This window comes from Ursus maritimus, unplaced genomic scaffold (genome assembly GCF_017311325.1).
Source record: "Ursus maritimus isolate PB19 unplaced genomic scaffold, ASM1731132v1 scaffold_16, whole genome shotgun sequence".
Lineage (NCBI taxonomy): Eukaryota > Metazoa > Chordata > Mammalia > Carnivora > Ursidae > Ursus > Ursus maritimus.
Window position 1 is genome coordinate 44,658,457 of NW_024424008.1, and position 18,285 is coordinate 44,676,741.

An 18,285-nucleotide genomic window follows, 5' to 3' on the forward strand; every position below is an offset into this window, starting at 1 on the left:
ATTGCCAAAATTGCATACTCTACCTAGCCCGGTCTCTTGTTTGCATACTGGAAGATCAAGACATTCCTGCCTGAAACAGTGTTGCTTGTCCTAGGAATTTACTTTTGAATCTGAGTGAAATTCAAAGGACGCTTTTAGGTAATTAACACACAGCATTCATGTAGCATCTTTGGCTTTGAAGTTCTTGCAAATTCCCTCCCCACACTTTTATGGCAGAAACAGATAAAGCAACTTTATCTCTAATTTACAGGTGAGAAAAGGAGGACTGGTCCTTCCTGACTCCTGATCAAGTCTATGCTCTCAGCAGGATCCTATGCTTCAGGGACACTGCTAGCAACTGAGCAAACATCCTGGAATAGCCCTAGCTCACATTTTGCTGTTAACAAAGCCCACTGCATCTTATTTTCATGCAAGTTAATTGCCCCTGAAGGGTGAAGCAAAAGTGATGTCAACCCCGGGCCCCACCCCATGGGGACTCCAGGAAGGAAGAAGTTGCTTGCCAGAAAGTGAGACTCCAGAGCTCACACCCCAGGGACATTGCTGCCAACACTTTGAACAAGGCTACAAAGAGGAGGGATGCACCCAGAGAAGTGTGCAGAGAGACTACGGTGACGAAATCAAGCTGGGGCGTCTCAGAGAGCCCGGGGAACCTGTCCAGCTCAAAAAGGGCCTTCCACAAGAAACAGCAGAGAGCAAGAGACTGAAGCAAGCAGCAGGCCATGGCCTCATGGCAGAGTCACAGCCAGGTAGAGGCCGTCAGCAGAGAAGACTCCAGAAGGCAGGCACAGGTGTAGTGATGGAAACTCTTCTGAGATACATACTTATGAGAGTATGTGAGAGGTATTGGGAACAGAGAGGACAGCCAAGATCTCCTAAAGCCTGTGCTTTACAAATACACGGGGGGGAGAGGAGGATTTTATGTTCTGCTCACCAAAGTCCGGTTTACCTTTCAGAGTTTTCTGACCCAGATGAGTTTCAAGGTCTAGCTTAAGCCTAGTTTAGGTCATCCAGGGTTTGAAATGGCCAGAGAATGCTAGTATACGGGTACTAATCTCCTTTTCCCCAGAGCAGCACGTGGAGATGCTTCTTTTCCCATCACATAGATGAGCACATCATATGTCGATAATATCATGTGATCCTGACTAAATTGTATACACCATGTACCTGGAGCAGTTTTAGTTTCTAATGGAGAAAGAAGGGTATTTTTTTGGCTTTCCCAAGGGAGAAATTATAATTTCTGTGTAGAAAGAACAAGAAATTGTAAAAATGAATGAAGACAGAGAGAGCAGCGCAGTGGGGGGACAAAAGAGGAAAAGTACAGAACTAAAGAGAATTGGGGCTCGCAGGAAAATTGACCTTCTATGTGTAAGAACTAAATTTAAAATGTGAATTGACATGGATGCAGGAGACGTTGTGATTTCTTTTTTGGGGTGGGAATATACACCACCTCCTCTTTTCTCTCTCTCTCTGTTTTTTTTTTTTTTTTTTAACAAAGGAGAAACTGAGACTAAGACTATTAAGAGATTTGTTCAAAATAATGTAACTAGTAGGTAATGACAGTCGGTATTAGAATTCTTATGATTTCAGGAGCTACATTAAGACCTAAGTGATATTATCCTGGGTTCAGTGTCTAGATCACAGTGACATCCAGACAGAGAGGAATGCATTTATTCAATAGAATTTAAGAACCTTGCAATGCAAGGGGTGCCAGGATGGTGAAGTCAGTTAAGCATCCAACTCTGGCTTTTGGCTCAGGTTGTGATCTCAGGGTCGTGGGATCAAGCCCAGTGTGGGGCTCTGTGCTCAGCATGGAGTCTTGCTGGGGTTTCTCTCTCCCTCTCCCTCTGCCTCTCCCTTCCACTCTCTCTCTTTCTTTCTCTAAAATAAATAAATACACCTTAAAAAAAAAAAAAAAAGAATCTCCAGAGCAAGATATGCCACAAACATGGGATGAAAAGAAAATGAGACAAAGTCCCTTTGGAGCTCACAGTCTAATGGGAGAAATCAGGTGCTCAGAAGGGTAAATTGCAGCATGCTTTGTAAGCCCATAGAAACATGAAGGACTGTGGAGGCTACAATTGGGGGAAAGGGAGAAAAGGCTTTCCTTAGTAGATCACACATGAATGAGATATTGAAAGATGAGAAGAAAATTTTCAAGCATTGGCAGAACAAGGCCCTTCTAGATTAAAGGGACAGGTGTCTAAGGAGGCAGGAAAGAATGTCTGGCTACAGCACAGATTTGTGGGATGGAGCCCAGAGAGGGGAGGCTGGGGAAATAAGTTGACACCATATTACAAAGCTACTTTTTCTCTAGACCATGCCAATAATTTTACACTTTGCCCTTGGCTGCAGTGGTGTTAAGGTTGGTAAGCAAGGAAATGTCTAGGAAATCTGGTCATGTCCCTGATTTCTACCTTTCATTGTGGCTGATGCCAGTCACCAGTAGCCCCGGGACAGAAGGCTCTTTGTCATGCTGCTTCAAATTTGGGGACTCAGATCTGCTATGGGACAAGTCACAGGAAGCTATAGGTTCACTTCAGATCTCAGACACAAATGCAACGACTGAATTTGCCTAATAATGAGGACCACTCCACATAGTTGATGGAAAATAATAGCTAATGTTGATTGAGTGCTGCTATGGATTATGTAATTTATTTAATCCTTACAACAATCCCATGAAATGGGCACAATGATTGTCCCCACTTATAGAATTAAGCAAGGAAAGGGGAAATGGCTTTTCCAAGTTTACCAACAAGTATAAGTGGAAGAGCTAGGATTTTTTTGGTAAATTTTAACGTGTGTTATGTGCTATTTTATACACTTGACATGTATTACCTCATTTAGTTCTCACAGTTCTTTTTTTATGATTTTATTTATTTATTTGTCAGAGAGAGAGAGGGAGGACAAACAGGGGGAGCAGCAGGCAGAGGGAGAAGCAGGCTCCCCACTGAGCAAGGAGCCTGATGTGGGATTCCATCCCAGGACCCTGGGATCATGACCTGAGCCGAAGGGAGTCCTTTAACCCACTGAGCCACCCAGGCATCCCTCCGAGCTAGGATTTTTCATTCTGGTCTGACCTCTGAGGCTATGCTCTTAAGATACAACACATGCTTCCTTAGTGGATGGATGGATGGATGGATGGATGGATGGATGGACTGACAGATAGATAGCACTATCCAGAAGCAGAGAGAAAGTGACAACAGGCGCCTTGTGGATGAGATTTTGTATTGTTTCACTACCTTGAAAGACTTAAAAATGGCATGTATATTTTTTTGGCATGTAAATTTTTGAGATGCAGTTAATGAAAATGATTATTTCTACCTACAACTTCATTCGATGTGTAGCCCAAACAATGCATGTTTAAAAATCTATGCTGATTTTTATTGGGCACACCTACATCAGGAAATATAATTTCAATTCTCATGTTGTTAAAAAATAAACAAGCTGTTACTTATCTCTCTGGTATAAAGATCAGAGATCAAAGTGAAGGGAAACAATGGAATAGCCATTTCTTCATGGATTGATTTAGGTTTTTTATGACTGTAATTCTTCCTGACATGAAAAGCTCTGTGCATGGTCTTTCCTTCAGTCTCCTGAATTACATACACATCACCTGTCACATAGGTTTTAACCTTGGACAAAATAATTGCTCCCTGGAATCAAGCAGAATCCCAAAATCAAGGTTGGACAGATGGATGGGGGTGAGGGGTTGGTTGGGGGTGGAGGCGACAGAATGATTAAGAACAAGAGCTAGAGCATGATCTCTCTCTTTCTGAGACCCTTTTGTGTCCATGCTTGGGAATGACACAGAATATATGTTCCATGCCTAAAGAATTGAATGGGCCTTGAGCTTTCCCTTCTGCTACTTCTTCTGGCAGATGTGAACAGCAAGGAAATGCACAGTGGAAACCAGACTTCCGTGTCTCACTTCATTTTGGTGGGTCTGCACCACCCACCACAGCTGGGGGTGCCACTCTTCCTGGCTTTCCTTGTCATCTATGCCCTCACCGTCTCTGGCAATGGGCTCATCATCCTCACCGTCTTGGTGGACACCCGGCTCCACCGCCCCATGTACTGGTTCCTGTGTCATCTCTCTTTCTTGGACATGACCATCTCCTCTGCCATTGTCCCCAAGATGCTGACTGGCTTTCTCTTGGATAGCAGGATTATCTCCTTTGGAGGTTGTGTAATCCAACTTTTTTCTTTCCATTTCTTGGGCTGTACTGAATGCTTCCTTTACACGCTCATGGCTTATGATCGTTTCCTGGCCATTTGTAAGCCTTTACATTATGCTGCCATTATGACCCGCAACGTCTGTAACTTCCTGGTTTTCGGCACCTGGCTGGGAGGCACCCTCCACTCACTTTTCCAAACAAGCTTCATATTCCGGCTGCCTTTCTGTGGTCCAAACCGGGTAGACTACTTCTTTTGTGACATTCCTGCCATGCTGCGTCTAGCCTGTGCTGACACCACCATCAATGAGCTGGTCACCTTTGTGGACATTGGGTTCCTGGTGCTCACCTGCTTTATGCTCATCCTCACTTCCTACGGGTATATAGTGGCCGCCATCCTGCGAATCCAGTCCGTCGATGGGCGTCGCAATGCCTTCTCCACCTGTGCCGCCCACCTGACGGTTGTCATTGTTTACTATGTGCCCTGCACCTTCATTTACCTTCGTCCTGGCTCTCAGGGACCCCTGGATGGAGTGGTCGCTGTCTTCTACACTGTCATCACTCCCTTGCTCAACCCCATCATCTACACGCTCCGCAACAAAGAGATGAAGGCGGCATTGTGGAGGCTGGGAGGTCGCAAGGATGTGCAGCCTCACTGACTCATTCATCGCAAACATGCAGAAGACACTAAGGTTTAGGGCAACAGATGGGATACTGATAACGGGGGAGATTTAAGACAGAAAGCAAAGAAGGATCCATGCAGAGAGTAGAAGACTCCTAGGTGCACAGATGGAAACTCTGGAATGTTTCCTGCTTTCAACATGATATTTTCATATTTCTTCCTTCAAATCCAATGGGAATCAAGCAAAGCAACTCAGCAAGGATGGAAGCTTACAGAAAAGATCCAAGATGAGTAAAAATCCACATAAAAAATTTGTTTCTCTATAGCATCAATCTACATGTGTTTTTTTTAAGATTTTATTTATTTATTTGACAGAGAGAGAGAGACAGCCAGTGAGAGAGGGAACACAAGCAGGGGGAGTGGGAGAAGAAGAAGCAGGCTCCCAGCGTAGGAACCTGATGTGGGGCTCGATCCCTGGACCCCGGGATCACGCCCTGAGCTGAAGGCAGACGCTTAATGACTGAGCCACCCAGGCGCCCCATACAAGTTTATTATTGCTGCTAATCCTTGAGCTGATTCCCATATTGCTTTTTATATGTTACAAATAACCTTCATGCAAAACAGGAACTTTGACCTCGACATCGATTATATAAAGTAGGTATTATTCCCAGGTAGCTGTGGGAAACTGAAGTCAAGGGAGAGAGTGGCCCTTCCACTTCCTGTTCTCAGCCTTTTACTTTGGTAAAAATGGTTGATGAACTTGAATGTGAAGATGCAATTCCACCACACTGTGCGGGTGTTCATGTGCAGGCCATCACTACCTCACTAGTTCTAGCCTCCTCAGGTTGCACAGGGCTCTGACTGGTAAACTGAGGGACGTATGTCAAGGGTAAGCTCTCTTGCTCCACAATCATATACTAGATCCCCTGGTGTTTCCATGGATATCAGTGAAACAGATCCTATGAGGTGGTGGGAGAATGTATGTGCTACCACATTCTGGCATTTTCCCACAACTGTTGAGTATGAATGAGAAGCAGATGGGTTGGGGCATAGACCTGGTTGCAAGATGATGACCTGAAGCCTATCCTGTTGGTTTTCCTTGTGAGAATGTTCCCGGTAGCTCATGAAGGCCCTTCACTTCCAGGTTTGGGGATACGGGGTGCTAGAGATGCTTTTGTTATTTCAAGTGTCCATGGGTAAGTGCAACCTAAGAAGATTCACTGTATTCCCCCAAATCAATGCCGATTGTTAAAAACTATGATCATGAGTAAGAACCAGTTTCTACGGACCAGAAACTTTCTGAGATGAAATGCATAGGTCAGTAGCTTTTCTTGCTGTTATAATAGCAGAGATGCAACCCTTACGCATCTAAACATGCATGAGGAGGCAAGCCAGTGCAACTCAACAGCGATGTGTGCAGTAAGACCCCAAAACTATGACGTCGCCGTCTGTTCTAAATGAGTCTGTAGTCTTATGAGAAGGAAGTGCCTTTGTATCTGAGCATAGAGATAAAAGATCTGACTAGAAAATGGTGAAGAAACAATTGGTACAATTCAGTGTCCAATAAGTCCTGTAGTAGTCCAGGAGAAGGAGACTGAGAGAGAGCATTAGGTCTAGAATCTGCAAAGCTGGCATCATGGGAAGTATGGGATAACCTATGGATTGAAGGTCTTGTAAAATCTGGTCAGTTAGAGGAAAGGAGTAGATAGAAGTTTTTGTGTGAGGCAAAAAAACAAAAACACCCTAAGGATATTCCTAGGAGAATGCTCTAGAAAAGTCTAATGAACCATTTTAGGAGAAGCAGCCCTGGGGCTAGGAAAAGGCAGTTTACAAACTGTTTGGCACATATACAAAGGACAGTGTCATGGGCACCTCAACATCCCACAGGCCAAGAGGAGGCAGCAGTCGGTCAGTAAGCCTCCAGGGCCAGAGCAGACCACGGGCAAGTCAGAGGAAAGCAAACGTGAGGACCTCCTTTCCCATGAAGGCCAATGACCCATTATGCCCAAAAAATGAAGGTTCACATCAAAAACTTAATTTGTTGGTCAACTTTTAACAGAGAAATATAAAATACATTTTAGCAATTTTTTAAAAAGACACCTAAAAACATAACACAACAAGCAACAAATTTTAGTCTCCATCAACAATTAAAAGAGCAGCAGAGCTGAGGAGTGAACGTAGGTCTGAGTCCCGAGTTTGAACTCTCCACTAGAAGGAACTGCAGGGAGTAGTGTTTTCTCCGTTACTTCACCTCTAGGGAGGGCGTTTAGTTTTCAAGTGTGCTTTGAGGTTATCTAGCCTTGAGGGTGAGAAAAATAAAGCAGAGAGGAAAAGCACTAGCCTGAATGTTTCTCCAGTGTTAAAAATAGTAACTAAGAGCATAAGACTGTTTAGAGTTTGAATATTCAGTATGCTTTGGCTTCCTTCTAATTTTGGCTTCTTGTTTTAAAATTCAAATAACTTTCTGGCTTCATATTTTAAAACTTAAGTAATTGATCCAAGTAGGATTTTACATTAGAGAAAGAAGCAAATTGGAAAATTGTGTTAGCTTTCATTTCCCAAATGACTAGCTAATTGTCACATTACCCTTATTAAATACTCGTCACACACACATGCTTAATATGCTACCTTCTAAATATACTAAATTCTTACATGTACTTGATCTTACTTCACAGTATCCTTTATATATACATACTGTATGTAGGCATATCTTTTATATATATGTGTGTGTATATAACGCACACACATAAAATACAAATTCCATTAATATGTCCATTAGCACAACCCTTTGGAACAGCTACATTTTAAAAATACTTTTAAATACCCAATAGGACTACTTTCCCATATTTTCTATTCATGGTTAGATTACTTCCAGCTATTTTTTATAGTTATTAAAGTGGATTTATAAATAATTTTATGTTATATATATTTTGTGTATTATAGTGTATTATATATTATAGTATTTAGAAATATATTGCTTTATATGTTTTGCTGTCATGATCTAATAGTCATTGTAAGTTACGTTTGTATATATCTGTTCAGATCACTTATATAGTAATTTTTTAATTTTAATATTCAGCAAGAAATCTGATTATGCTTATTTCTAAATTCCTAGAGGACATTTCAATTTATCCCTCTTTCACTTAGCCTCTCTAAGACTCATTTTCTTCATCTGTAAAATAAAGTTGAACAACATGATCTCTAAGCTACCTTTTATTTTGATATTCAAAATCTCTATAATTGTTCTATTCCCACTGTTTCCACGAAATGTTCTTAAAAATTGGTGTATACAGAAAATGTTCTTAACAGAGAGACAGGAAAAGAGGAATCATAGAAAAATAGCAAACTGGCAGCCACCAGCCAGATTTTTTTCATCCATCATTTATATGCCAGAAGTGATAAAATATAGAATGAACAATTTTATCAAAAATTTGCTTCTGTTGGCATTTATTGCATAGTTTGACTCTTTCATTGCATTCAAGGGGCAAAGATAAAGCTAACTGATGGAAGTGAGGTATCTTGATTTAATTGCATGTAAAGAATATTCTAACATATCTGAACTGTCCAATAGTGGAACAGGCATTTCTGTGAAGTAGTAATATTCTCATACCGAAAGGGTCATGGAGAAATCGGTGGGTTGGGTAATCAGTTCAGAAAAAGTGAGGATGTTGTGCTATGTCACATGTCCCAGGGCTGATGCCTACTGTTAACAGAACACTTGTCATGTATCATTATTTTAAAGGTGTGGAGTTGACATACTGAGCATGAGATGAGAAACTGAGCTGTCTTGCCAATAAGTGGTGATGATAAGATGTGAGCCCAAGTCCATCTAACTCCAAGGTTCATGCTCTTTCTACTGTGCTCTTTCAAAGATGCTTATGGAAAGCACAAAAACCCATAGCACAGGCCTTCTTCCTAGGGGGCTCTGACACCTGCACAGAGAAGAGGGAAGTAGTACCCTAAGCCAGTTTGGGAACGGGACCCCTGACACAATACACTGTCAGTGCCACTGGAGTTCACAGACGAGCCAGGACACTCTTAGCCAGAGAAGAAAAGGAGGAGAAGAAGAGCTCGATCTTAATCTCAAATAGTGGTTTAGATTCTTGCTTCTCAAAGGGCAACCCATGGAACAGCAGCATGGATATCTCGGGGGAGGAGTCAGAAAGGCAGAATCCCGGGCCCTGCTCCACACCTGGGGGATTAGGATCTATCTGAAGATTCTCAGGGGATTCAGGTGCACATTAAGCTCTAAGAAGCTTTGGAGATATTATGAGGTAAAAATGAAGGTTGATTTCTTCAAGATGGACAAGCAGAGTGAGGAGAACAAGAGGAAACTGATAAATTTAGGAGAGGGTGAAGGAATCTACTTGAATAGGGAAGTGTACTGAACAGAGGACAGGTGGAGGAAAGAAGAATAAATGGACAATAATCCATCAGATTTTAGATAGTCTTGAACTGTGAAATGAAAATGTTATGGAGCCCAGGAAGGAAGTGTGTGAGGGTGGGGTGGCTCCCGTTTCTAGGGGGAGCAGTGAGACACACAGGGCTGGGATTTGCTCAGGCGGTGATGCGCAGGGCGGAGTGACTCAGTCAAAGAGAGAGTTGACAATTGAGGAGACCTCGTAGGAGACCATTTTTCTAATCATCCAGCTGGGATGAAATAAGAGAATAATGGTAAAGGTTGTAAATGCGGATGGAGCTACATTTCAGAACTAAAGCCTAGTTAGACTGAAACAAAAAAGATAGAACACTTCAAACAGAACTTCGGTGTTGAGCTGACCCACTAAGAGACTGGAAAGGAGTTGCCATTCTGCTTATTCGGTGAACACGCAATCCCAAGTTGGGGGAAAATCTGTAGAGCTCGGACTACAGAGCTCACTCTGGATGTGTGCAAAATGGGACTATTATGTTCCTGTCAATGTAATAAAATGCAAACTCCGGGCAATAGTTTATATGAGGTTGATAAACTTTTCCATGCCTCCTAGAAATAAGGCCTTGCCCGTCACCATCTGCAGCTCTAAAAAGCTTTTAAAAAGCAGGATAGTAGAAGTCTGGAAGAAATCAAGTTTTGCAAGTTCTTCTGTAGCAGTTGATTTCCCAGGCTCTCTTGGAGGTGATGCATGTACTCGGATAGGACATCAGCCCTTTCACCCCCTGGCTAGACCGTGAGTGCCGAATGCAAGGAGTTATTTCTCCACTGAGGGATCCATACTGAAAGGAAGCAGGCAATAATAAAATTCTTGTAAGGACCTGCAGAGTAATCTTACAAGTCTTTATATGTCCCATGAGGCCAACTGCACTTGGAGGTGACCTCATAGGAAAAAGGAAATGCTAAAATAGGAAAAAGGAAATGCTAAATTACAAAAACTGGACTCAGATAAGTAAAAAGAGGGGCAACTAACCAACTACTCTCAGTGAAAAGATGACCCTGGGGACAAATGGTCCAACTCCAAGCAGGTAAATCACTTCCTCCCGAGCAGCACGCCCAGTATCACTGTGCCTGAGAATCTCTCTTCCTCATGCCTATGGGCTCTACAGCTCACCTTTCCCACGGAATCTCTTCTGGTATCACTGCTGTAGGGAAAGCATCTGTTCGCCTTTGCTCAACTATTTTGATCGTGTATCTAAAATATAAAAGACATGTATTTCTAGGCTCTCACGTGATACACATATAGCCCAATGCAGCATAAAGCACTGATAAGAGCAATTGGCTATTTACGCGGAAGAAAAATGCTATGTTCAGGTATCAGAGTTGCCTTGAAAAGTTTTGATTGGGCTTCAGATGGTGGACTCTCCATTGTTTAAGGGGAGAATGAAGAAAGCATCATATGGAAAAATTGAGAGAAGAGTGACAGCTATTTGTGTGACCAATTAATAGAAATGAAAATATATCAATGTGAGTGTTGAAGTTATTAACTATAGTGATTGGAGAGAAAGTAGAAGGGTGCATGGCCGAGCTATTTCAAAGAGGGCATGAAGTCATAGAATATTGGATGTAGAATTATAAACAGTGGCCAATCGGCGAGTAAATTATTCCACAGTTATTCGAGCACATCTAGAATCCTCCTAAAACCTTACAGCTTAAGTGTTTTTTAATCCAATTACATATGAGGAAAGTAAGTCTCAGAAACTTCAAGGAACTTCATAACAAGCTACTAGTCTTGCATGGAGCCTGGATTTGAACACAAGTCTACCTCTTTCCAGAACACCTACTCATTTCACTGCATCTTAGTGCCTTGGAGATCGTCAGCTACAATCCTTTCGTTACATGGGATATCACCTCATTCAGAAGATTTCAAGTTGTGGTCTCCTTTTTTTTTTTTAAGATTGTATTTATTTATTTGTCAGAGAGAGAGAGAGAACACGCATGTGCACACAAGCAGGGGGAGCTGCAGACAGAGGGAGGAGCAGACTCCCCACTGAGCAGGGAGCCCAATGTGGTGCTGGACCCTGGGATCAGGACCTGATCCGAAGGCAGACGCTTAAGCAACTGAGCCACCCAGGTGTCCTATGTTCTGCTTTTTTAAAAACAGATTTATTGGGATGCCTGGGTGACTCAGTTCGTTAAGCATTTTCTGCCTTTGGCTCAGGTCCTGATCCCAGAGTCCTCGGATCAAGTCCCGCATGTGGCTCCTTGCTCAGTGGGGAGCCTGCTTCTACTGCGGGCTGCTTCCCCTGCTTGTGCGCGCTTTCTACTCTCTCTGACAAGTAAATAAATAAAATCTTTAAAAAAAATTTTTTTTGACAGAGATAGAGACAGCCAGCGAGAGAGGGAACACAAGCAGGGGGAGTGGGAGAGGAAGAAGCAGGCTCATAGCAGAAGAGCCCGATGTGGGGCTCGATCCCATAACGCCGGGATCACGCCCTGAGCCGAAGGCAGACGCTTAACTGCTGTGCCACCCAGGTGCCCCTTTAAAAAAAAAATTTTTTTTAACAGATTTATTGAAGGAAAATTACTCATTTTAAGCATACAGTTCATTTTTTTTAAGTTTACACAAGTTGTGCACCTTCTAATTTTAGCACATTTCTGTCACATTAGGCCTATTTGCAGTGAGTCCCTGCTCCCACCCACAGGCTCGGACACTCCCTAAAATCTACTTTCTGCCTCTGTCCATTTCACATACTTGTCATCATACAATATATGATCTTTTCTCCTTTCACTTACATGGTTTTGAGGTTCATTCACATTCACAGTCGTGCTCTTTTTCAGGTTCATTGTTTTAATAACAGTTACTATCCACATGTACAGCATAGCAGTACTTCATGCTTTTTACAGCTGAGTACTATTGCGTACTATACACATACCACGTTTCGTTCATCCTTTTACTGGTTGATGGGCTTCTGAATTGGCTCTCTATTTCAGCGATTACAAAGAGTACTGCCAAGAATATTTGTGTATGTTTTCATGAGAACATGTCTTCAGTTCTCTCATGTATATAACCAGGAGTGGAATTGTGTCATATGGTAACTCTGAATAACTTTTCGAAGAAACTCCAAACTGTTTTCCACAGTGGCTGCACCATTTTACATTCCCACCAACAAGGCATGAGGGTTCCAACTTCTCTACCATTCTTGCCAATGTTTGCCCTTGCTTGCTTGGTTTTTTTTGTTTTTTTTGTTTTTTTTTGATACAAAAGGAGCCCAGACCATCTTGTTGTGCCTGGAAGTAAGAAAGTATATGAAAAAGATAGAGCATGTCAATAAGACACAGGTGACAACCAGAAGGAGCTCCAAATAACCAAAGCTAGTACCATTTGAATAACAAAATAAATAATTATCATATTGGATTATATTTAATCTCAGAATCAAATGTATATCCGTGAGTCCCTACCTATGTAAATAATTGAATAAATAAATAAGTGGGGAAGAAGAACCATTCCCTACAGAAGTTCCTATTCATAATGCAGAAGATCAAGGGAAATTTTTCACAATCGCCATTAGATAAACAATAAAATAATAATATTTTCAGGCAAAATACATGAATATATTCTAAAATCAGTGAGTGAAAATTTGACAGGATGTGGAATTTAAGCATATTCTCAAAGTATTTTCACCCCCCAAGACATGTCACATAACCAATAATAGGACATATACTCTGAAATGATGTCCTAGAAAGGATACAAAATCCCTTCTGTGGTATCCACAAGTACTCAGGAGAAAGCATCATACATACCCAACCTGAGAGACGTTGTCTCAAATAATGGACCAGTACTCATCCAAACAGTAAAATCATTAACTACAATGAATGAATGAGAACTGTCACAAACTGGAGGAGACTGAGAGCTTGTGCTTGATTCTGGAATAGAAAAAGGATATTGAGGGACAACTGGTGACATTTCCATATAATCGGTAGTTGAGTTTATAGTCCGATACTATCAATTCTCTGATTTTTCTAATTTTACGATAGCTTATAAATTGTTAACATTAGGGGAAGTTGGCTCCAACTATAAGAGAACTCCATTTTGTTTTTTTAAATTTTATTTGAATATAGTTGATACAATGTGTTACATTAGTTTCAGGTGTGCAATATAGTGATTCAACAAGTTCATCCATGACACTATGGTCGCAAGTGTAGCTACCATCTGTCAGCATACAACACCATTACCGTACCCCTGACTATATTCCCTATGCTGTGCCTTTTTTCCCATTACTTATTCATTTTTTTAACTTTGCTGGAAATTTAACATTTCAAAATAAATAGTTTTAAAAATGAGAGGGAATGTAAATACATTATTATGCTCATCCTTAAACAGTCTCTTTCCATTTATTTAAATCATGTGTTGTAACTAATGAATCATCGAGCCTTACATCGGAAACCGGGGATGTACTGTATGGTGACTAACATAATATAATAAAAAATCATTAAAAAAAAAATAATAATAATAAATAAATAAATAAATAAATCATGTGTTGTGTCACTCAGCAGATTTTCCTTTTTTATATTTCTTTAACAGCTTATTAAAGTATACAATGCAACCATTAAATTAGCATATTTCAGTATACAATTCAATGATGGTTAGTAAATTTGCAAAGTTGAACAACTATTACCACAATCCAATTTTCGAACATTTCTATCGCTTCAGAAAGATCTGTCTGACCATTTGTGCTCATTCCCTGTCTCAGCCCCGTCCCAGGCATCCATTAATCCACCTTCTTTCTTTAAAGACTTGTCTTTACAGAACGTGTCATCAGGGGCACCTGGGTGGCTCAGTCGTTAAGCATCTACCTTCGGCTCAGGGCGTGATCCCAGGGTCCTGGGATCGAGCCCCACGTTGGGGTCCCTGCTCTGCTGGGAGCCTGCTTCTTCCTCTCCCACTCCCCCTGCTTGTGTTCCCTCTCTCCCTGGCTGTCTCTCTCTTCATCAAATAAATAAATAAATAAAATTTTAAAAGAAAAAAAAGGTTTGTAGAGGAATTAATGTTCAAACTTAAGTACAGAGAGTAGATTTGTGAGAGATTAAATGAATTTCATTCATGTTCAAAACTGGACTGCAGTGAGGAGATCAGGGAGAGATTATGGCAAATTGCACAGAAGACGAGCCAAACAGCATCCCTAGATCAGAGAGATTTCTTTAAGGGGTTGTAGGAGATAAAGATTTTGTGATAATAATGGAAACAATGTATAGATAATTTTGAATATCAGATAGCGATGCAATTGTTGCCTTAGGCAGTGGGGAACAGTAAAAAGCAGAGATAAATCAAACAATGTTGCTCTGGGAAGACCTGACGAAGAAGCTGAATACAGAACCATTTGATACATTCGGGATGTGAGTGAGAGTTGGGACATAAAACCATTGTGAAATTCTAGGTATAAAATATGCACATGTAAGGGTAGGTCCATGGGAATTGAAGATACAATAGAAATCAGGAGTTTACCTTTTTTAAAGATTGATTGATTGATTTGAGAGAGATTGCGAGAGCACAGGGGGCAGAGGGAGAGGGACAAGCAGACTCCCCACTGAGCAGGCAGCCCGATGTGGGGCTCCATCCCAGGACCCTGGGACCATGACCTGAGCCAACTGAGCCACCCAGGTGCCCCTAGAAATCAGGAGTTTAAAGAAAATTTTCATAAAATGCAACATCTAATAAGGTTTAGGAGATAAAGGATGGAAACAATCCAAGAAAGCTCTTAGACTATCAATTCCGACTCAACAATAAAAGCACAGGAAAACATTTTCCAAAAGATTTATAGGAAGAGCAAGAAATGTACTTAACATTTTGTCCTTCTAATTATTCACTCAATTCTCTAAGGCTTCATTGTCATACACTTGAGAGTTGGCTAAGGGGAGCTGTTAATTCCAAAGAACTCCCTCTGGGTGAGGAATGGATGGAACTGCTGGGTTCCTGGCTGACATAATAGCACCCCAACTCTGGGCAAGTATCCCCCAAAGATGGGATACAACTCCCTAGTGTCACGTGGCAATAAGAGCTGGCTTATCCACATCTGCAGTCTGGCAAAGTAAATTAGGACAGTGAAGGCATCACAATTCTAAAATATTTGCAAAAAAAGACATGGTCAATGAGAGTAAGATTTACAATCCATATTTATATTGCTGTTATTTAGGGAATGCATTTCTCCAAGTAATTGATACAGCTCTTTATGTGCCTCAAAGGATTGTGTGGATCCCCCCTATTGAAAGATCCATTTTTGAAATAACAGCAAGAAAACACTGGAACAGGTCAAAAGAGTGAAATGAAACTGTGTAGCTTTCTCTCATTTATGGGGCAAGACCAAGCCAGCATAGCCCAATGGCTAATGACATTTCAGTGAAGAGGAATGGCTGCTTATTATGCTTGTTGATGTCAGTTTTGTTACAAAGGGGATAACTAACCACTTTTCGTGGGAAAAGATGCCCATGGAGACAGAAGACCCCAACCAGACTGTGGTGAGCCACTTCCTTCTGGAGGGCCTGATGTACACAGCTGAACATCCCAGCCTCTTCTTCCTCCTCTTCCTCCTCATCTACAGCATCACCTTGACCGGGAATCTCCTCATCCTCGTAACTGTGGGCTCTGACCCTCACCTCTGCTCCCCTATGTACCACTTCCTGGGGCACCTCTCCTTCCTGGATGCCTGTTTGTCTACAGTGACAGCGCCCAAGGTCATGGCAGGCTTGCTCACCGTGGATGGGAAGGTGATTTCCTTCGAGGGCTGTGCCCTGCAGCTTTACTGCTTCCACTTCCTGGCCAGCACTGAGTGCTTCCTATACACGGTCATGGCCTATGACCGCTACCTAGCTATCTGCCAACCCCTACGCTACCCAGTGGCCATGAACAGACGGATGTGTGCTGGGCTGGCTGGACTCACTTGGGCCGTAGGTGCTCTGCACTCTGCAATCCACACCTCCCTCACCTTCCGCCTGCTCTTCTGCGGTCCTCACCGCATCGCCTACTTCTTCTGTGACATCCCCCCGGTGCTGAAGCTGGCCTGCGCAGACACCACCGTTAATGAGCTTGTCATGCTGGCCAACATTGGCATCGTGGCGGCGGGTTGCCTGGTCCTCATCGTCGTATCCTACGTCTTTATCGTCGTGGCGGTGCTGCGGATCCGCACGGCCCAGGGCCGGCGGCGTGCCTTCTCCACCTGCACCTCGCACCTCACAGTGGTACTGCTGTACTACGTGCCACCTGTCTGCATCTACCTGCAGCCTCGCTCCGGGGGGGGCAGGAGCTGGGGCCCCCGCTGTCTTCTACACAATCGTCACTCCCATGCTCAACCCTTTCATCTACACTCTGCGGAACAAGGAGGTCAAGCGGGCTCTCCAAAGACTTCTGGGTCAAGGCTCGTGAGAGTCTCCAGCAGGCAGCCCACCCCCCTGACCTGTGCCGGGACTCTTCATGGGCCTGCCAAGAAAACAACTATCCCCATAGCAAAATGGGGAGGGAAAATCGTTCAAGGGGGTATCAGCGCAATGGAGCTTCCACTTGGCCATGAACTTTTCTCCCTCCCTTCGGCCAAGTGACATCTCTCATGGTCTCAGTCACAAACTCCTCATCTATGAAATGGAGGGACTGCTTAGGTGATGTCTGAGAGCATCTTCGAGATCCAAGTTCCATGGCTCGGAGGTATGTGAAATGCTGTTCTTATCCTCACTTGTTTTAGTAAATGATTCTTTTTTATTTCATATGCAATAATTTGATTAACTAGATAACGTATCAAAGAATACCGATAACAGAAATGTAATGAACAAATAATAAATGGAATTTTACCTCTGTATCACCTAGCTTAAGAGGACAAACTGCATTTTTAAGATGATAAAATACAACTGCAAGGAGAAAAGTGACTTACTCAAGGTGACTTAGTAAGTGTCATTATCTTTACCTTCCCATTCAAGATGGTATGTAATGAAGTAGTAGAAATAACATAGACAGTGACGTCAGAGCCACCAGTAGTCTAATGCTGATCCCACCAGTCAGTGAACGTAGAATCTTGTGCAAATTCTATAATACTTGGTGTCTCAATGTCTTCTTTTTTTTTTTTTAAAGATTTTATTTATTTATTCGACAGAGACAGAGACAGCCAGCGAGAGAGGGAACACAAGCAGGGGGAGTGGGAGAGGAAGAAGCAGGCTCATAGCGGAGGAGCCTGATGTGGGGCTCGATCCCAGAATGCTGGGATCACGCCCTGAGCCGAAGGCAGACGCTTAACCGCTGTGCCACCCAGGCGCCCCTCAATGTCTTCTATTAATAGGGTAAAAATAACTGCTTTGTAGGGTTTTATGAGGACTAAATGATATAATTACATTAAGTGCCTTGTGCAAAATAAATGTTCCCTTTTCTTACCAAGCCTGCTAAGGATGTCAAAGAGAGCTTATTATACAAACTAAGGTTCAAAGTATCTCTGAAGAATTGGCAGGGTTTTGATATCTTCATTGAACACAGAGGAAGCAACACAAAAATATATATATTTCTAGACTCCAAGGTAACAAATAATAACTCGAGGCTTTAGTTAAAGCAGCTGCCATATAAGTGGGTGGAGCCGTGCTGTGTTCAAAAAAGTCTGTGAATGACCTGGAAGGACTCTGTGGACTGAAAAAGGGCCTTGAATGTCAGACTAAAGAGTTTGGATTATGCACCAAATATTCTGCCTCTTCATTTCTCCTGTTCTTCTCTAGGAAGAAGAAGCAGCCACATTTGTAAATGCTAAAACATGGGATACGTAAGAAGAGAGAGGAAAAGAGACAAATGGTAGAATGACCAGTTAATAGACCATTATAACCTCCTAGACATGAAAGAAACAGTGTCAAACTTGGGTGATACCGTTGGAGATGGAGAGACATTTTAGGGAATTATGGTAGAGGTGTTGGAAAGCGAACAAATTGAAAGAATGTTAGAATTGGAACAGTAACCATGATCATTTTGAGCACACATGTATACAAGGCACTGTGCTCATTACTCTATAGTATTCCTCCTTAGAACTATATTTTAAGACAATGTTATTAATCATATTATACAGACAAGGAAACTGAGACTGAAGGAGGTGATATAACTA

The 18,285-nt window shown here is 42.2% G+C and overlaps 2 protein-coding genes across 2 annotated transcripts; both read left to right on the forward strand.

Moving 5' to 3' along the window:
- Nucleotides 1–3,774: 3,774 nt before the first annotated feature.
- LOC103662271 (olfactory receptor 10G6) lies at nucleotides 3,775–4,831 on the forward strand. Its single transcript, XM_008689929.2, has one exon. The coding sequence runs from the start codon at nucleotides 3,839–3,841 to the stop codon at nucleotides 4,829–4,831; it is 993 nt and encodes a 330-aa protein (XP_008688151.1). The 5' UTR covers nucleotides 3,775–3,838.
- Nucleotides 4,832–15,623: 10,792 nt separating this feature from the next.
- On the forward strand, nucleotides 15,624–16,613 carry LOC103662272 (olfactory receptor 10S1). The gene is given in 2 exon segments (XM_008689930.1): nucleotides 15,624–16,450; nucleotides 16,452–16,613. Coding segments are annotated over 2 exon segments (969 nt in total). The 5' UTR covers nucleotides 15,624–15,643.
- The last annotated feature ends 1,672 nt before the right edge of the window (nucleotides 16,614–18,285 follow it).